The sequence below is a fragment of the Scyliorhinus torazame genome, chromosome 29, assembly GCF_047496885.1.
Source record: "Scyliorhinus torazame isolate Kashiwa2021f chromosome 29, sScyTor2.1, whole genome shotgun sequence".
In the NCBI taxonomy this organism is placed as follows: Eukaryota; Metazoa; Chordata; class Chondrichthyes; order Carcharhiniformes; family Scyliorhinidae; genus Scyliorhinus; species Scyliorhinus torazame.
The window spans coordinates 22,716,647-22,737,513 of record NC_092735.1 but is presented as its reverse complement, the minus strand read 5'-3'; the positions used below and the strand labels follow the sequence as shown (position 1 = coordinate 22,737,513).

General features: G+C 49.9%; 1 protein-coding gene across 4 annotated transcripts in view; it reads right to left on the bottom strand.

Moving 5' to 3' along the window:
- Window positions 1-20,867, bottom strand: part of LOC140403928 (BAR/IMD domain-containing adapter protein 2-like 2) — a 77,599-nt gene that overhangs the window by 21,766 nt on the left and 34,966 nt on the right. For 3 of the 4 annotated variants that reach the window (XM_072492189.1, XM_072492187.1, XM_072492185.1), the window contains exons 4-9: window positions 13,430-13,491; window positions 10,238-10,309; window positions 8,395-8,511; window positions 4,945-5,091; window positions 3,280-3,402; window positions 2,213-2,345 (exon numbers count right to left, since the gene is read on the bottom strand). In XM_072492189.1, the coding sequence (XP_072348290.1) occupies window positions 2,213-2,345; window positions 3,280-3,402; window positions 4,945-5,091; window positions 8,395-8,511; window positions 10,238-10,309; window positions 13,430-13,474 (637 nt within the window). In that variant the 5' untranslated portion in view covers window positions 13,475-13,491. The remainder of the gene's footprint in view (window positions 1-2,212; window positions 2,346-3,279; window positions 3,403-4,944; window positions 5,092-8,394; window positions 8,512-10,237; window positions 10,310-13,429; window positions 13,492-20,867) is intronic. The other variant, XM_072492186.1, reaches the window with a different exon arrangement.

Below are 20,867 nucleotides of genomic sequence, written 5' to 3'. Positions count from 1 at the left end.
TGTGTGCGTGGGTTTCCTCCGGGTGCTCCGGTTTCCTCCCACAGTCCAAAGATGTGCAGGTTAGGTGGATTGGACATGCTAAATTGCCCTTAGTGTCCAAAATTTACCTTTGCGTTGGGTGGGGTTACTGGGTTGTGGGGACAGGGTGGAGGTGTGGACCTTGAGTAGGGTGCTCTTTCCAAGAGCTGGTGCAGACTCAATGGGCTGAATGGCCTCCTTCTGCACTGTAACGTCTATGAATTCTAGTCTATTGCGAGGGGAATTGAATGCACACGTAGACAGGTTATGCTCCAGTTATACAGGGCACTAATGAAACCACATCTGGAGTAAAGTAACCATCGTCCCAGATGACCATAGGCTGCTTTCCCCTTTGAGGGGGAGAGCTGACTTGTGGTGATTTAACATGAGGGTCACCACACCTCAGACGAGGGGCAAGGTTCAGAAGGCGGGGCCTTCATGAATAACTTTAGCCAGTGAAGGAATTGAACCCACTCTGCATTACGAACCAGCTGACCAGCCAACTGAGCTAAACCGTCCCTCTACTGTGTATGGTATTTGTCTCCTTATTTAAGGAAGGTTGTAAATGGCATTGGCAAAATTTCAGAGATGGTTTACGGAACTAATACCAGAGATGGGCGGGTTGTCTTATGAGGAAAGGTTGGAGAGGCTGGGCTTGTATTCGCTGAAGTTTAGAAAGGTAAGAGGCGGCTTGATTGAAACACATCACTTGACGGGGTGGATGTGGAGAGGACATGGGACAATCTAGAGCTAGGGGGTCATTGTTTAAAAATAAGAGGTCGCCCATTTACGACGGAGATGAGGAGAAATGTTTTCTCTCAGAGGATCGTGTGGCTCTGGAACTACCTGGGCAGCACGGTAGCACAAGGGATTAGCACTGTGGCTTCACAGCGCCAGGGTCCCAGGTTCGATTCCCGGCTTGGGTCACTGTCTGTGCGGAGTCTGCACGTTCTCCCCATGTCTGCGTGGGTTTCCTCCGGGTGCTCCGGTTTCCTCCCACAGTCCAAAGACGTGCAGGTTAGGTGGATTGGCCATGCTAAATTGCCCTTAGTGACCAAAAAAGGTTAGGAGGGGTTATTGGGTTACGGGGACAGGGTGGAAGTGAGGGCTTAAGTGGGTCGGTGCAGACTCGATGGGCCGAATGGCCTCCTTCTGCACTGTATGTTCTATGTTCTACCTTCCTCTAAAGGCGGTGGAAGCAGAGTCTATTTTTAAGGCAAAGCTGGATAGATTCTTGATTCAGAAGGCGGGGGGTGAACGGTTTTCGGGGTCGGCAGGAATGTGGAGCTGAGGTTGTAGTGATCTCTGTATGTGCATGTACACAAGGGTTTCATCTGTAATCAGTAGCACCACATGATCACTAGAGGGCCGGACCAATGGGGGTATAAAAGGCAACCACATTGGGTCTTTGGCAGTCTCTCTCTCTCGGGTGCACTGTGAGCAGGGCAATATCAGAATAGCTCAGATAGTTAGTGGAGTTATGTATAGTCACTGTTGTTAGATCTTGTTAACCTTGTCCCTAGTATCAAAGCCCAGCCCCCTCCCAACCCTTTTCAATATTTTTATATCTGGCAAAGATAACTTTATTAATCATGTTTTTTAAATATTTTAGAGTACCCAATTAATTTTTTCCAATTAAGGGGCAATTTAGCATGCATGGCCAATCCACCTACCCTGCACATCTTTTGGGTTGTGGGGGCGAAACCCACGCAAACACGGGGAGAGTGTGCAAACTCCACATGGACAGTGACCCAGAGCCGGGATCGAACCTGGGACCTCGGCGCCGTGAGGCAGCAATGTTATCAACTGCGCCACTGTGCTGCCCCCTAGTATCAAAGTTAAGGTAAAGAACTCATGCACTTATTATTATAGTTACTCAATAAATCTGTGCTGTTACTGGACGAGTTTGAGTCTTCTTCATCAGGATTCAGAGGACCTCACCATCAATCAACCTAGGATTGAGTAACAATTGTTATCGACCACACAGGTAACACATCAGAGGTTACAACCCGATCAGGCAGGATCTTATAGAATGGGGTGAACCGAGGGGCTGAGTGGCCTCCTCCTGCTCCTAACTCATATGTCCAGTGAACTGGAAGTAGTGGCGGATGTGAGGTTGCTGATAAAGTGTGAAAGAGATCAACAGGCATAGAGAAAGAAAGGTGCAGGTATAGGAAGCTAGCTGACATCTTACTCATTGCGGGATTCCTTTTCTCCGGCTCCCTGGGGTTCGAGTGTGGATATGGGGTCAGTTCAGCCCCATTTAACTCGCGCCTCGACGGCTGAGGACTGGCAACATAGCTGCACCTCGAGATGCTGTCCTCATTCTGCGGGTGGAATTTTAAAAAACAAAACAGAAAAGCACAAGTCTGTCATCGGCCGAAACCCTCAGCTTGCAATCAATTTGTCTTCTGCAGGTTATGCGATTCACTGCACCAGGAGGGTCCAGTTAAACAGTATTGTAATGAGGGGACAGGGATACATCAGCCTGGTTCTCTGATTTTTGTCTTTGGGGAGATTTGTCGGACCGGTTGGGGGGCAGGGAGGGGGTGTAGAGAGGGCAGGGTGTTGCATCGTACTTAACGGGCGGGATAGGAAGTGAGTGGGAGTTTGCCGTGAGCAATCACTTGGCGGCTAGCCAATGAGCTACGCGTGGTCGCGGGGCATGGCCAATTGTGGGACAGGGAGGGGGCAGGGAATCACCAACCCCTCGATCGCCTCATGGGAGTTGAAGGCCCGGTCACCATATTGAACTGCACTCAGAGAGGCGGTGAGTAGGCAGTACCATCCTGTCCGTCGGAGAGGATCTGGAGATGGAATTGCTGCATCCCCTCCCAGATGCCACACTTGGAACCCTGGAGATGCAACTCATCACCCTCCACCCTCCCTCAGTCATATTTGACCTTCCCTCCATCGCTCTCGACCTCCCCTCCACCACTATGGCCCGGCCTTAAGAATTTGTCTGTCGGTCAAGGGCTGCTCCCCTCCAACCCCCTCAGCCCGCGAGCCGTCATCTTCGACCCTCCTCCGGTCACCATTCACCTGCCCTCAGTCACCGTTCAACTTTCCTTCATCGCGTTTGAACTCTTCCAGCTCTGTCCCTCTAGTCCTCCACCCCCCTACTTGGTTCACCCAGAATGCCGCGAAACCCTCGTCCTGTTCACCCAATCCGCGAACGTGGCCGCCAAACAGGTCAGTTGCCACCTCCGCCTCGGAAAACGATAAGGAAGGGAAGTGCCCCGCTCCCGACTTGCTGATTACCGGATTGAGAGCCATTCCCGTGGAAGAGGGCCGTGGACTCGCTCTTCCGGAGGTGTTCCCCAGCGTCGCAGAGCTGGTGTGTTCTTTCCACCCCGGAACCTTGCTGTGTAGAGCCTCTTGAGCCTGAAACAGACAAGGAAGCAAAGAAATAGCGGGTGGCGGACAGCATCCAGAAGGTTAATGGTGGAGTGGGTGCTGTTGTCTTTTGGTATTGACAATCACGTTTCATGTTGGGAAGGGAAGAGCCTGAGGCCCAATGCAGCTCCACACGGAACAATTCTTGTCTCCCCTAGAATCTCCACAGTGCAGAAGGAGGCCATTCGGCCCATCGGGTCTGCACCGGCCCTCTGAAAGAGCACCCCACCTAGGCCCACTCCCCGCCCTATCCCCATAACCCCACCTCACCTTCACAAGGTTTGTCTGAGGAAATCGGAGCATCCGGAGGAAACCCACGCAGATACGGAGGAGAATGTGCAAACTCCACACAACCAGTCACCCGAGGCCGGAATTGAACCCGTAACCCTGGCATTGTGAGGCAGCAGTGCTCACTGCTGTGCCACCGTGCCGCCATCTCAACTGCATTATCATGGTGACAGGTTTAAAATACATCAGTGGTGCCAATAGCTTAGTGCACACCCAGTGTAGCACTTGTACATTTGACCTATCTCAAACTATGCAGAGACACTAGTTTTGAAGTGTGCAACAGGTCTATTACAAGAGTTTAAATTATCTCTGAAATCACATGCTTACAGCCCAGCTTCTAGTAGCATCTGTGGTATCCGTTTGCTTTGCTCTGGGTCAACACCCAGGCTTTACCAATCAAGCACAGTGAGCATTGATCAGTTTTTTTCATAGAATAGAATTTACAGTGCAGAAGGAGGCCATCCTTCTGGTTGGTTTGGGGACTCTAAGCGCTGGTTTAGCACACTGGGCTAAATCGCTGGCTTTTAAAGCAGGTGAGCAGCACGGTTCAATTCCCGTACCAGCCTCCCCGAACAGGCGCCGGAATGTGGCGACTAGGGGCTTTTCACAGTAACTTCATTGAAGCCTACTTGTGACAATAAGCGATTTTCATTTTCATTTTCATCCGGCCCATTGAGTCTACACTGGCTCTTGGAAAGAGCCAGTCAGTTACCAGACTCGCATAATCAAACGCAGAGCAATTGAACCATTGAACACCACAGCACTGAAACCAGATCATCTTATTCGCCCGCGGGATGCCAGCATCAGTGGCAAGGCCTGCATTTATTGTCCAACCCTCATTGCCCTTGGGAAGTTAGGTGGTGAGCCGCCATCTTGAATGCAACCGAATGGGTGGTCCAGCCATGTCGGAGATCATTTAAGCGTCGCAATAGTGAGGATCTGGAGCCACGCTTAGGCCAGACTGGGTAAGGAGAGCAGATTTCCTTCCCTGGAGGAGATTAGTGACTCAGGTGGGCTTTGACAACAAACTGCTGAAGGTTGAATTTATGGGATTCCCCCAATGAAGGGGACAGAATCGGGGAGGAGAAGTGGTGTGTTGGTGACACAAATATTGGTGCAGGCTGGTGTGTCAGTTACAAAACATTGCTCCCAGTACCGGATATTTTGGAGGGATGTGTTTGGGGCCCAAGATGGTCATCATTAGGAGCCAAAAGGAACTGATAATCTGTGTTTGATGCCAACCTTGCTGTAGAAGCTCAGGAACTGATAGGTAAGGTGGAAGTGTTTCTCAGCCAGGAACCGATAACGCCGCCTCTCTTCAGCCAGCGCTTGTCTGTAACTGTTCTTGAGAAACACTTCCATGTTGGACTCCAGGTTGTAGATCTTCTCCTGAAACAGATCATAAACACACATTCACCATGAGAGAGTGAATCACAATCAGTGTGCTAGCAGAGCCTGTTATATCACAACCATACTCACAAATGGGTCACCACCAAGGATTCTCGTGAGGTTGAAGGGCCAACTATTTTTTTTTTCTATTCGCTTACGGGATGTGGGCGTCGCTGGCCAGGCCCAGCATCTTTTGCCTATTCCTTTTTGTTTTAGAAAATATTTGATTGAAGCATTTATAATTTTCACAGTTTACAGTTTAACACTTTAACATCCCTTAAACGGCCACGCGGGCTAACACACGCAAAAAAACTAAAAACAACGTTCCCTACTACCCCCGCCCTATTTCCTAATTACCCGTGTACTAAGTTCCCTGTCCTTGTCTTACACTACCATGGCTCCCAATCCCCCCCCCCCCCACACTTTCCCCCTCCTCCCCCACCTATTTATTGCCTATTCCTAATTGCCCCTTGAGAAGGTGTTGGTGAGCTGCCTTCTTGAACTGCTGCAGTCCATGTGGTGTAGGTACGTCCACTGTGCTGTTCGGGAGGGAGTTCCAGGATGTTGCCCCAGCGACAGTGAAGGAACGGTGATATATTTCCAAGTCAGGGTGGTGAGTGACTTGGAGGGGAACCTCCAGGTGGTGGGGTTCCCTGGTGTCTGCTCCTTCTAGATGGTAGTGGTCGTGGGTTGGAAAGGGCTGTCGAAAAGCCTTGGTGAGTTCCTGCAGCGCATCTTGTAGATGTTCCACACGGCTGCTACTGTGTGTCGATGGTGATGGAGTGAATATTCCAATTCAGAGTGGTGAGTGGTTGAGAGGGGAACTTCCAGGTGGGGTTCCCATGTGTCTGCTGCCTTTGTCCTTCTAGATGGTAGTGGTCACTGGTTTGGAAACTTGGAGTTTTAACGCATGTTTTCAATTCCATACCATACTATATGGGGCAGCACGGTAGCATGGTGGTTAGCACAGTTGCTTCACAGCTCCAGGATCTCAGGTTCAATTCCGGGGTTGGGTCACTGTCTGTGCAGAGTCTGCACGTTCTCCCTGTGTTTGCGTGGGTTTCCTCCGGGTGCTCCGGTTTCCTCCCACAGTCCAAAGATGTGCAGGTTATGTGGATTGGCCATGATAAATTGCCCTTAGTGTCCAAAAAGGTTGGGTGGGGTTACCAGGTTGCGGGGAGGGTGGAAGCGTGGGCTTGGGTAGGGTGCTCTTTCCGAAGGCCGGAGCCGACTCGATGGGCCGAACTGCCTCCTTCAGCACTGTAAATCCTGTGATTCTGTGATACTATTGTTCAGCGGTGGTGGTGGTGTAGTGGCAGTATCACTGAACGAGGAGGCACTAGGGTAACGCCCAAGGGTGTGGGTTCAAATCCCATCGCTGCAGCAGGCGGGCTTGAAGTTTTTTAAAAATCTGGCATCGAGAGCTCAACCGCCGATAATTAAACCATTGTGGTTAAGAAGGGATAGGGGATACTTGCCTTTATTGGCCGAGGCACATAATATAAGTGCAGGGAGTTTATGGTGGAACTGTGTAAAATGCTCGTTAGGCCACAGCTAGAGTACTGTGTGCAGGTCTGGTCACCACACTATAGGAAGGATGTGATTGCGCTGGAGAGGGTGCAGAGGAGATTCACCAGGATGTTGCCCTGGGCTGGAGCGTTTCAGCTATGAAGAGAAGCTGGTTAGGCTGGGGTTGTTTTCCTCTGAGCAGAGAAGACTGAGGGGGGACCTGATTGAGGTGCACAAAACTATGCGGGGCATTGATAGGGTAGATAGGAAAGAACTTTTTCCCTTAGCAGAGGGGTCAATGACCCGGGGGAATAGATTTAAGGTAACGGGCAGGAGAGTTAGAGGGGATTTGAGGAAAAACGTTTTCACCCACAGGGTGGTGGGAATCTGGAACTCGCTGTCCCGTAGAGGCAGGTACCCTTGCAACATCTAAGAAGCATTTAGATGAGCAACTGGATATGCCATAACCTACAAGGCTACGGACCAAGTGCTGAAAATGGGATTAGAATAGGTAGCTTGATGGCCGGCGCAGACACGATGGGCCGAATGGTCTCTTTCTGTACTGTATGACTAGAGCATAGAACATACAGTGCAGAAGTAGGCCATTCGGCCCATCGAGTCTGCACCGACCCACTTAAGCCCTCACTTCCACCCTATCCCCGTAACCCAATAACATTTCCTAACCTTTTTGGTCACTAAGGGCAATTTACCATGGCCAATCCATGGCTTTGGACTGTGGGAGGAAACCGGAGCACCCGGGGAAACCCACGCAGACACGGGGAGACCGTGCAGTGACCCAAGCCGGGAATCGAACCTGGGACCCTGGCGCTGTGAAGCTACAGTGCTATCCACTTGTGCCACCGTGCTGCCCCGAACACTAAGACCCAACCGTTCATTCTTGACCATAAGAAAAACCCATCTGGTTTCATGGCCACTGATGCCCTTTAGAGAAGGAAATCTGCCATCTTTAACTGGTCTGCCCTGCATGTGATAAGCAATATGGCTGACACTTGACTGCCCCTCAGTTCAAGGATGTGGCGATTAGGGGCTTTTCATAGTAACTTCATTGTAGTGTTAATGAAGTCTACTTGTAACAATAAAAAGATTATTATTATCCCTAATTTCCCTTGAAATGTCAACAGTCCACATCCAATTACATTTTCTTTTAAGTTGCATGGACAAATTTGCAGGAAACATGGGTAATAAATGTTGGCCTTGCCATAGCCCATGAATGAACATAAGCATTATGTTGATTTAATCGGTTAGTTGAAGTATTATTTCTTTGCCGAGAGTGAGGTTTTCTTTATCTTTGGGCCAACTTGTGCCTGGGTCCTCTTGGCTTAGTTACAATGGGACGTGCTCTTTGCTTAGCCTGGGCTTGGCAGAGGATTGGTTGGGAGACTCTTGGGCAGGGTGACAAGTTTGCAAATGTGCCAGCTGGACGTCCTAATGTTGGGGGGAACGTCAGCATTTTTAAAATCAATAGGTAAAGACCTTGACCAACCCGTTTTACGAAAGAACACCAATAAAGTCATAAACTGTCTGAAAATCACTGATCTGTTGGCCAGATTAGACGCCCGCACCACCGTTTCTTTACAGAGTCATGCACAACGAACAGTTCGAAGAAACGAGGAAGGGAACAGCAAAGAGGCTCACAGGAAAGCTCCAATCCCACGCAAAAGGCAGTGGAGCAAGGATTACATGGCAACTGATTGGCGTGTGGTTTGAATGCCGCAGAATAAAGAATTCTGAGCAACAGGGGCCCGTAGACCCTCCACCAGCCCCATCACCGACCTGCATGTCCCTGGCCTGCGTGCTTCTCATCCTCTCCAATCGCTGTAGCTCCGCATTCGCACTTCCGAGGACCTCCGTCCTCTTCCTGTGCTCCATTTCGAATCGACGTTTGCTATCCTACAACGAAATAGAATCATTCGCAATTTAAGAACTGGAATGTTTTGGGGGCAACATAAATCTTGAGCCTGGTGACAGATATTCTCGAGTTCAAGGGTCGCTCCCAGGAGTAGCTCCTGCATCCATAATGACCTGGCGTTCATCGTCAGTACTCTATGCTTTGGGGGTGAGAGAATGGGGCGGGTGTGACAATGATACTCCTCACTGGATACCGTGATCTTACGTAATAGTTTGCACCACATCTAGGGTTGTGCCATCTGAACCTTAAGAGGTTAGCGGGTGATGGCGGATAGGGTCGATTTGGGAGAAACTATTTCTGTTGGTTGGGATATTTAGGACAGGCTAAAAATTAGAGCCAAAACTTTCAGGAGTGAATTTCGGACAGTCTGCGGGATTCTCCGTTGGCGGGGCCGGCCGTCGGGAAACCCGCGGGGGTGGCCACAATGGGAAATCCCGTTGGCCAGCTGTGTGGACGGAGAATCCCACTGCCGGTGGGGGTGCGCTGCACCTGAAAACGGGGCAGGCAGGACGGAGAATCCCGCCCAGTATATTTAATGGTGGTGACAGGAGTCTTGCTCGCAGGCTGGAGATTTGGCGAGACCCCTTCTTCGCCTCTTTCCAGGAAGGCCTTGGGCATTAATCGGGCACTTAGCCGGACAGTGGCGAGTCTTCTCCGGGATCGGGATTTAAGGCCGAGGTGGATGGATTCTTGGTAAGCAAGGTAGGTGTAGGTTATCGGGGGTGGGCGGGTATGTGGGGTTGAGGCTACAGATCAGCCGTGACTGTAGTGATCTCTGTATGTGCATGTACACAAGGGGTTAATGTGTAATTAGTAGCACCACATGATCACTAGAGGGCCGGACCAACAGGGGTATAAAAGGCACCACACTGGGTCTCTGGCTGTCTCGGGGGTTCACTGTGACCAGGGCAATAGCAGAGTAGTTCAGATGGTTAGTGGAGTTACGTATAGTTACTGTAGTTAGATCTTGTTAACCTTATCACTAGTATCAAAGTTAAAGTAAAGAACTCATGCAATTATTGTTATAGTTACTCAATAAACCTTTTGTTACTACTGGATGAGGTTGAGTCTTCTTCATCGAGATTCAGAAAACCTCTTCATTAGCCAAGGATTGAGTAGCACAGGTTACCTACCACTGAGTATGAGCTTCCCTGCCAGTGGGCGGAGGCCCGCCCAGCTGAGGCTCATGGGAATTCTGTATTAAAGCAGGCCCAGGCCGATCTCCAGGGCGAAGGATTTGTTTTACGAGGGACGCTTGGACAGGCCGGACCTGCGCCCATGAGAGTTTAGAAGACCGAGTAGTGATCTTACTACAACATTTTCAATCCTGAGGGAAGTAGACAAGATGGATGCTGAAAGGGTGTTTCCCCTTGTGGGAGAGACCTGGGAATGCAGGTTTAAAATAAGGGGTCTCCTGTTTAAGAGGCGAGGGGAATTTTATTCTCTCCGAGGGTTGCTAGCCTCTCTTCCCCAAAGAGCAGCGGAGGCCAGCTCATTGAATGTTTTGAAGGCTCGGTTGGATTGCTTCTTGCCTGGCCAAGAGAGACAAAGGGTTCAGGGGGTACACAGGGAGGTAGAGGCCACAATCAGGCCAGCCATGGTCTTGACAGAAGGCGGAGTAGGCTCGAGGGGCCCAATGGCCAACTCATCCTCCTGACACGCATGTTGAAACCAAATAATGAACGAAGCCTGTCGCAGTTTACTTACAGTTATATACTCTACGTCCAACTGCATGTTACGGTCCATTTCACGTAGGAGATCATCATTGAATCTCCGAAACTAGAAAATTAAACGTCAAATATTAGAACACAAGGCCAATGGTGAAGCTTCATTGACAGGCCGGCCAGCACCTGGCAGTGTTGGAACGTTTTTAGTATCTTTGGGAAGACTTATTGTTGTTTCTAAACATGGCATTCAGTTAGTAAGTTCACAGAATTGAATGCAAGTTTTATTAGACATTAAATTAATAATAATCTTTATTATTGCCACAGGTAGGCTCACAATAACACTGCAATGAAGGCACTGTTAAAAACCGGCGCCTGTTCGGGTACACGGAGCGAGAATTCAGAATGTCCAATTCATCTAACAAGCACGTCTTTCAGCATTTGTGGGAGGAAACTGGAGCACCCGGAGGAAAGCCACGCAGACACGGGGAGAATGTGCAGACTCTGCACAGACAGCGACTCAAGCCACAAATCAAACCTGGGACCCTGGCGCTGTGAAGCAATAGTGCTAACCACTGTGCTACCGTGCCGCCCGTCAACTGTGCTGTCGTTGACCATAAATGAAGGACCAAGACACGTAGCGTAGCACAGACGATGATGAATAAGGTTGAAGGAGATGGGAAAAAAACAGGGGGGGGAAGAGTAAGCTGTGAGGAGGATACAAAGATGTTGGGAAAGGGGGCAGAATGGGGTATAGTGCAAGGAAATGTGGATGTATCTGCTTTGGTAGGAAGAATAAAAGGACGGAATATTTTTTGCAAGGTGAGAGACTGGTAAAAAGAAAATGGTGTTCAGAGGGAGCTGGGTGACCTTGTTCATGGACCATAGAAAGATAGCATACTGGTACAGCACGTAATTAAGGCAAATGGTATAATAAGCAAAATGCTGGAATCTGAAGCAGGAACAGAGAACGCTGGAAAAAGGGAGCAGGTCTGGTAGCACCTGCAGGCAGGGAAAACAGGAATTAAAGTTTCGAGTGCATCGGGCTCTTCATCAGAACTAAAGAGAGGGAGAAATGTACGAGATACTAAACTGTAGCCGCGAAAGGTTACAACAATATTCAGCAACATCAAAAAGAAAATACAGATGGCCTGGTGTGGGAGGGAGGTTGGGGAGGGAAATGGAGGATTATTACATTCAGACAATAAATGTATGGGGTTTATTTTGAATGGCATACGTAATAACCCTCATGAGGCCCAGGGTGATACCCCAATCGATCTCCCTTTGGGACTCATGGAATACGAACTTCACCGCTTATGGCCGGAGTCCCGCCCAGCTGGGGCTCATTATTAGATTATGTCAAAGCTGGCCCGGAAAGGGACCGGCATTCCGGTAGTCCAGACTGCGACTTATTATGTAAGTGTGCGTGTGTGCGTCGCCGCAGCGGCCGTTTCCTTTGACCTAAATAAACCACCATTTACTAACCAACTCTGGTCTTCTGGGTCTTCATAGTATGCCAGCCTTTATTGCAAGGACTTTGGAATATAAGAGTATGAAGGACTTGCTGCAATTATACATAGGGCTCTGGTGTGTGTACAGCTGGATTACTGTGTACAGTTGACCTTTCCTGAGCTAATAAGGCCTTCAAGGGAGGAGTCAAAGGTTCACTGGGTTGATACCTGGGGTGAGAAGACTGACCCATGAGGAGAGACTGACCAGAACGGACCTCCATTCTCTGGAGTTTAGAAGAAAGAGGGGTGATCGCAATGAACTGTATAAAGGTTTTGTGGGCAGCACGGTAGCATTGTGGATAGCACAATTGCTTCACAGATCCAGGGTCCCAGGTTCGATTCCGGCTTGGGTGCGGAGTCTGCACATCCTCCCCGTCTGTGCGTGGGTTTCCTCCGGGTGCTCCGGTTTTCTCCCACAGTCCAAAGATGTGCGGGTTAGGTGGATTGGCCATGATAAAATTACCCTTAGTATCCAAAATTGCCCTTAGTGTTGGGTGGGGTTACTGGGTTATGGGGATAGGGTGGAGGTGTTGACCTTGGGTAGGGTGCTCTTTCCAAGAGCCGGTGCAGACTCGATGGGCTGAATGGCCTCCTTCTGCACTGTAAATTCTATAAATTCTATGAAATTTAGACACTTTGACAGGGCGGATGCTGCGAGGAAGGCAGCGATTTTCCTGCCCCGCCGGGATGTGTTCCCCCGCGGCGGGAAGGTGGGAATCCATTCAAAATCTCTGTCGACCTCGATGGGACCGGAAGATCTCGCTGGAAAGAAGGGACCGGAAAATCCTACAGAGTGTTTCCCAGGGCCCGAAAGTCTGAACATGGGGGAGATTGGGCAGAAAAGTAGAGTTGATACAGACCAATCATGATCGCAACAGTAGCCCTATGAAGAGCTCCTGGCAGCTCTGAAGCCCGCCCTCTCACTCCAAGTCCCTCCCGCCTGCCGAGGCCCACCCGTTCACTCTTCAAAAGTATTTCATTGGCCGTAAAGCGCTGTGACACGTCAGTTGGTCATATTTAGAGTATTCAAATCTTTCCATATTTAATCACGATGAAAACATTCATTATATATTAATCCCAGTTGTTATGGGCTTTGCTTGCGCTGGGGCAGCTGGAATAGAGGTGCTACAATGCCCCCGGAACCGCAGATCAGAGAATGTGCCCCTTGTAAATACCCAGTAATGGGCACCATGGTGGCGCAGTGGCTAGCACAGCTGCCTCACAGCGCCGAGGAACCAGGTTCAATTCCGGCCTTGGGTCTGTCAGTGTGGAGTTTGCACATTCTTCCCGTGTTTGCGGGGTTTCCTCCGCGTGTTCCGGTTTCCTCCCACAGTGCACGTTGGGTGGATTGTCCGTGATAAATTGTCCCTTACTTTGCCTGTGAGTGCAGCTCCGCTGGATCCAGTGTCAAGGGCCTCAAGCTGTAGCCGAGGGGACACTCGTGAACCAGATGGTCACCCTCTACTGAGACAAATTCCAGATTTATTGATTGAATTTAAATCCCACCACCTCCCACCTATCGGGGGATTGAACCCATTTCCCGGAGCATAAACGTGGATTTCTGGATTACAAGTCCGGCGACATTACCCCACTGCCACGTCTACCTCATGTTTCTGTGACTAAGTCTGGAGAATTTTCCAATCTCCAAGTATTCACACCAATCGGGGACGAAGGCAATCTGTGTAATGTGGAATTTTGTCCCACCTCAAAGAGGAGGTACTTACAATTACTTCCAGGTCGTTGCCGAGTTGCCTCTGAGTGTCTGTCATCTGCAGCAAGACCTGACCTTCACGAAAACAGGAGAACAAGGGGGCAAATCAACTTAAGGAGGTAACAGTGGAGAGATTCAATCCACATTCACCTTTCGCGACCTGGTTTGAAGTTTTACCAGGATTTAAAATGCAGAGGCTAAATACAGATGAAGGGGGCATTTCGGCCGATCGTCTTGGCAAATCGCACATTGTAGTCCTTCCCACTTGGCATCGAAAGGACCCTCGATGAATCCAACGTTATCCCCTCCAACATTCTGTCAGGAAGACCTTCCTAAATGTTGACCCAAATTTTTACAAAGCCAAAAGGGCTCCATGCCTTAACCAAAATGATGCTGGACCCAGCATCTAGAAGTTCCTCCCCAGCTCTATCTGGCACCCACCATTTTCCACGGGGGTGGGGGGGGGGGGTGTACTTAACATATGCAGTGGCACATTTAAAAGTGCAGCTGCCTTCAAGCAGAAGAAGTGTTGGTAACCCAGGCTTCTGAAACACAAAGCTTGAGATTTACCAATTTGATTCAAACGTCTAAACCTACCAGTTATTTGGGGAAGTCTGATACCTTTTTGGTGAGGTCAGGTATCCCTTTGGGAGAGTTACGGTACCCATTTGAGAGATGTCAGGAATCTCTTCAGGACTGTTAATTGTGGACATGAATGTGGGTAAAAAGCAGATGAGGTTAGTCAAACTGTCAACATGTCAAGTCATTTAAACCCCCTGCTCTTTAAATGTTTTGGGGGGAACTACCTACAGTTGACTCAGAGTTAAATAAACAGACACAAAGAAAAACCTAGAAGCTCAGCTGTAAGCGTGAGTGTAGACATTTGGATTTGAATTTTGATTTAGGTTTATTGTCACGTGTACCGAGGTACGGTGAAAAGTATTGTTCTGCATTCGGTCCAGACAGATCGTTCCATACATGGAAAATATAGGACATACATAAATACATAATGTAAATACATAGACACAGACATCGGGTGAAGCATACAGAGTGTAGTACTACTCAGTAGACAAGATGTGTGGAGAGATCAGTTCAGTCCATAAGAGGGTCATTCAGGAGTCTGGTAACAGCGGGGAAGAAGCTGTTTTTGAATCTGTTAGTGCGTGTTCTCAGACTTTTGTACCTCCTGCCCAATGGAAGAGGTTCGCATAAAGATTAACCCGGTGGGGGGGTGGGTGTCTTTGATTATGCTGCCCACTTTCCCCAGGCAGCGGGAAGTGTAGACAGAGTCAATGGATGGGAGGCGGGTTCATGTGATGGACTGGGCTGCGTTTGCGACTATCTGTTGTTTCTTACGATCTTGGGCCGAGCAGTTGCCATACCGGGCTGTGATGCTTTCTATGGTACATCTGTAAAAGTTGGTTAGAATCAATGTGGACATGCCGAATTTCCTTAGTTTCCTGAGGAAGTATAGGCGCTGTTGTGCTTTCTTGGTCGTAGCGTCGACTTGGGTGGACCAGGACAGATTGTTGGTGATGTGCACACCTAGGAATTTGAAGCTGTCAATCATTTCCACCTCGGCACCATTGATGCAGAAAGGGTGTGTATGATACTTCGCTTCCTGAAGTTGATGACCTTAGTTTTGCTGACGTTGAGGGAGAGATTGTTGTCATTACACCAATCCATTCGGTCCTCTATCTCCCTCCTGTACTCTACATTTGATGTTTGCAGAGATATTTAAAAGCACTGTATGATAAACCCGTTGCACACTTCGGAATTGGTACCATCTCTGTACTGCTCTGAGGGAAAAATCAAATGTATAACAAACAATGAAATGCAACATTTGTCCATTCCTGGCTGCTCCCAAGAAGATACTTTCTCCTTGAACCTCTGCAGTCTGAATGATGATAGTGATCGCCAACAAGAGAGAATTTAACCATCGCTGGACCCCCCCACCTTTCCACCAGACTCCCCCCCCCACCGCACCACCTTCGACATCCTGGGTGGGGGAGGGGGTTAATATTACCCAGAAACAAAACTGGACTAGCCGTATAAATTCCTTGCCTCCAAGAGCAGGTCAGAGGCTGGGAATTCTTCAGCAAGTAACTCATCTCCTGACTCCCCACAGATATAAGTCAGGAGTTTGATGCAATACTCCCCACTTGCCTCCAACAACACTCAAAACGCTAAACACTGTACACGACAGAGAAGCCCTGTTTGATTGACACTCCATCGAGCACCTTAAAACATTCACTCCCTCCACCACCAAAAACATCGCAACATCCGCGTGCACCATCGACCTGAAACACTGCAGCAGCTCACCAAGGTTCCTTGAACAGCACCTTTGAAACCCGCGACCTCTACCGGCTAGAAGGACAAGGGCAGTAGATTCATGGGAGCGCCATCACTCAGAAGCTCATCTCCGAGCCACCTCACCATCCCGACTTGGAAACATATCGGCCGTTCCTTCACTGGCGCTGGGTCAAAAGCCTGGAACTCCCTCCCTAACAGCACTGTGGGTGCACCTACACCTCAGGGACTGCAGCGGTTCAAGAGGGTAGCTCATCAACACCTTCTGAAGGGCAATTAGGGATGGAAACAGAGTTTGGCTTTGGCCAGCATTTTATGAATGAGTGACGAAAGGCGTAGTCGGCCAGTATCAATTAGGAACAGAAACCTCTGATACTTTCTACCCGTCTAGATTAGGGAGACCAGCACCAGCTGGGGGGAAAGCGAGATTGGGCTATGAGGTTGGATGATCGGCCATGAGCATAATGAAGGGCGGGAGTAAATTTTGCACCCATTGAGGGAATGATGTTCTCTAGGTTACACAGTCAATTGCCCACCAAATATTGCCCCTTGGTGGAGCAAATCTGGCTGCCGATGTGTTTTGTATCAGAAAAGTCCACAGTTATTCTGCCCCTTCACACCAGCTTCTTGCTGGTATCAATGTGAATGTGGCAAAGTAGCCAGGGAATAACGCTCCAATCTTGATTCCCCAGTTCACTGCAGTCAAGCCATCCCACACCACTGAACCTCACACTCTGTATCGCTGTGATCTGGCAGGGAGGTGAGTTTAAATAGTCCTCAGGTGATCCATTGAGCTTTTGGACACCTTATAAACATGCTATTGAGCCGGACCAATAGAAAACGAAGGCAGCCATCTTAATTCTTACAGGCGAACACCAGAGGAACAGAGAATTGCACGAGGGACGTAGTAAGGGCTGAATTAACCCAGTTGGATCAGAATGACTCCTGTCCCCTACCCTCACATTTCAGTCTTCACTCCGGGTCTGGAACCAATCGGTGGCCATGGTGAGATCTTGAATGCTATCTTCCTTGGGGTGGTCAATTAAGAAGCCCTGTCCTGGTGCCCCAACCAATTAAGGATGGTGGTTGGACCAGGGAAGTGGGAGGCCCAGTGGGAGCATCCACAGCAGTGTCTAGCCTGCAGCTCCACCGGGTGGTGTGTAGGATGCTGCCAGGGGCCAGGCCAGTGCCCGCTCGGGCACCTCAAAATCAGGGCGCTCTCTGTCGAGTTGGGCAAAAGTGAAAAACCGTCGCCCGTCCGGTCCTGCCAGGGGAGCACTGTGGAGGGCAGATTTCATCACAGGCTGGCTTAATGGCTGCAGCCTTGCCCAACGCATCCCAACGGGTGGTGCTGGTGTAAGTTAGTCTGCCATCAGGAATATCCCAGCAGTGTGATGGGCCAGGGCTTAAAAACTCCAAAGTGTATTATGAAGCTCACCTGACCTATAACTTTTATGTTGAATTTGGCTAGGATGAGCACAAGAGACTTCACTTCAGGTGTGACTCATCAGACTTCCTGGGCGCTTTTATCAAAACAAAGTTTATTATAATAATGTAGTTAACCTATATAAAACAGTTAGCAAGAGGTTGTTCTCAATTACAAGCATGAAAAAACACACAACAGCTCCAGTAATCTATGTATATAACTCTGAATGAATCCCCCTTAGTAACTGTTCCAATTCAATACAAAATCCAATAAACCAAAACCCCTTTCAAGGACGTGGCCCAGCACTCTGTAATCTCATTTGAATGGGACTGGTCCTTTCCCTGAGATTCTGGTCCAGTTTCCAACCAGCAGATTCTAAACTCTTTCCGGAAAGCAACTCTAGCTTTAAGGTTACCAAGGCCGTTTGCCACACCCAATGTGCTTTCAGATCCCTGGAACAACTTTAAAATAAAAATAGAGAAAACAGGGAAACTTCCTGCCGTCCAAACGAACAAACCGAAAATGAAACCAAAACACTAAACTCACTCTCACCTGCCAGCCACAGCCCAGCTCCACCCACAAATGACATCACTGAAGCCGTGCTACAAGCCATGTGATTAGAACATAAGCTTTCTTAAAGGGACACTCACATGGCAACGGGTCCTCCAATGGGGCCTAAGTGGCTACTGCTGGGGCAGGCAGGCCTCTGCCAGGTTGACTCCGCTTCGGGTAAGGTCATTCGACACGCTGTTTTGCAACTTTGCTCCCCCTCCCCCCCCCCCCCATTGTCCTGCCTCCTAACCCACCTCCGCGGGACCGAGAAGAGTCAGCCGTATAACCCCGGTTTGGAGGGCTGAGCTACATGCCGTACCCGGACCAGGCAGCTCTATGACATTCACTGTGCTGGGGCCAAGGGCTTTCCCAGTCGTGCAAGGGTGGGGAAAGGGGTGAAGAATTGGATGTGTGTCCAGATGCCCATTAGAGCATAGTGTGGGGGTGATAGCCACTGATTATGGATGGTGGAGACTGGATTGGGGATGATGAGCATTGGGTGGGGATGGTGGACATTGGATTGGGGATGGTGGACGGTGGATTGGGGATGGTGGACACTGGATTGGGGATGATGGACACTGGATTGGGGATGGTGGATAGTGGATTGGGGATGGTGGACATTGGATTGGGGATGGTGGACGGTGGATTGGGGATGGTGGACACTGGATTGGGGATGGTGGACACTGGATTGGGGATGGTGGACACTGGATTGGGGATGGTGGACACTGGATTGGGGATGGTGGACACTGGATTGGGGATGGTGGACGGTGGATTGGGGATGGTGGACACTGGATTGGGGATGGTGGACACTGGATTGGGGATGGTGGACAGTGGATTGGGGATGGTGGACACTGAATTGGGGATGGTGGACGGTGGATTGGGGATGGTGGACACTGGATTGGGGATGGTGGACACTGGATTGGGGATGGTGGACACTGGATTGGGGATGGTGGACACTGGATTGGGGATGGTGGACACTGGATTGGGGATGGTGGACACTGGATTGGGGATGGTGGACACTGGATTGGGGATGGTGGACACTGGATTGGGGATGGTGGACACTGGATTGGGGATGGTGGACGGTGGATTGGGGATGGTGGACACTGGATTGGGGATGGTGGACGGTGGATTGGGGATGGTGGACACTGGATTGGGGATGGTGGACGGTGGATTGGGGATGGTGGACAGTGGATTGGGGATGGTGGACGGTGGATTGGGGATGGTGGACACTGGATTGGGGATGGTGGACACTGGATTGGGGATGGTGGACACTGGATTGGGGATGTTGGACACTGGATTGGGGATGGTGGACACTGGATTGGGGATGGTGGACACTGGATTGGGGATGGTGGATGGTGGATTGGGGATGGTGGACACTGGATTGGGGATGGTGGACGGTGGATTGGGGATGGTGGACACTGGATTGGGGATGGTGGACACTGGATTGGGTGTGATGGGGCGGCACGGTGGCACAGTGGTTAGCACTGCTGCCTCACAGCTCCAGGGTCCCATGCTCAATTCCGGCCTCGGGTTACACACTGTGCGAAGTTTGCACTTTCTCCCGGTGTCTGCGTGGGTTTCCTCCGGGTGCTCCGGTTTTCTCCCACTGTCCAAAGAAGCGCAGGTTAGGTGGATTGGCCGTGCTAAATTGCTTTTAGTGTCCAAAAGGTTAGGTCGGGTTACGGGGATAGGGTGGAGGTGTAGGCCTAAGTAGGGTGCTCTTTCCAAGGGCTGGTGGAGACTCGATGAGCTAAATGGCCTCCTTCTGCACTGTAAATTCTATGATTCTATGAAGATGAGTTTCCACTGGGAGTTCACCTCATTATATGTCGGAGGAATCCAAATAACTGGGGGGAGATGGATGCCCCTCCCACCCACTCTCCCGCATACTAAACTGATAAAGACTGTTTCCCTTACACGACAAGAACTTTGAAGAGCTCATCACACCTCCAGCACAAAGGCACAGAACGTGAGCAGCAGGGAGGCAGGTATTTTATGATACCTGCAGGATCTAAGGATTGTGATAAACACATTTTACAACAGTTCCTGATTCTCTGCCATCCAGTTCAGGCAAATAATATCTGATATCGTTACTCAGCAACCAACAAAAACTGTACAGTGGAAATTAAGACCCAGGTCAAAGTATTTGCCAATTTTTTTTCTTTTAACGAGACGGCAAAGTTAGTCCTTGTGTTGGTGCCCCAGGGAATAGATGGGAGTTGATGGTGCTCCACGGATAGATGGGTTTTACAATCGGGCCTATTTCTAGCATGGTTGGCCTGCAGTAACAGCTTCTTTTAGGCCTTTGGGTTTCAGTTCCCCCCTTCTGGCTGAATCACGACGGAAAGAGTCATCAAAGATTGACAATTCCAGAGAAGGCCTCAAGGGGGAGACACTGCCTGCTGTAGGCCAAGGAGCAGGACCCTCTGGGCCTGAAACAGTCGGGTCAGGTAGAAGAGTGTAAGAAGCGATAGGTGTGGTGAACCACTGTAATAGGAGATGTAAGGTAGGACCTGCACTACAGGTTCGCCGGTAGCTCCTGCCAGCTGGCTCCGCCCAGGGAGAACTGTATAAATATTCATGACCTCCAGTGCCCTGCCATTTCGCCAGCTGCAGCAGGAGGCCACACATCTGACTGTAATAAAGCCACAGTTGTACCCAACTTTAGTCTTTGTGCAATTGATCGTGCATCAATTTATTACAGTCAGATTTTCCACAGAATGGATATCAGAATTAAACCCGATCGCCTGCAGCTGAATCCGCACTCGCCCGACGCCAGGAAAGACTTTGCTCACTGGCTAGCATGTTTCGAGGCGTACATCAACGCGGCGGACCCCGCGCCAACAGAGGCTCAGAAGATAAACGTCCTGTACTCCAGACTGAGCTCCAGCGTGTTCCCGTTGATCCAAGACGCCACGACTTACACAAAAGCAATGGAACTCCTCAAAGAACACTACACACAGAAGGCGGACACGCTCTTCGCCAGGCATGTACTTGCCACCCGCTCGCACCTACCTGGTGAGTCCATCGAAGACTTCTGGCGGGCCCTAATTCCGCTCGTCCGGGACTGTGACTGTTAGGCCGTCACGGCCGCCGAACACGCGGACCTCCTCATGCGCGATGCCTTCGTGACGGGGATTGTGTCGGACCGCATCCGAGAACG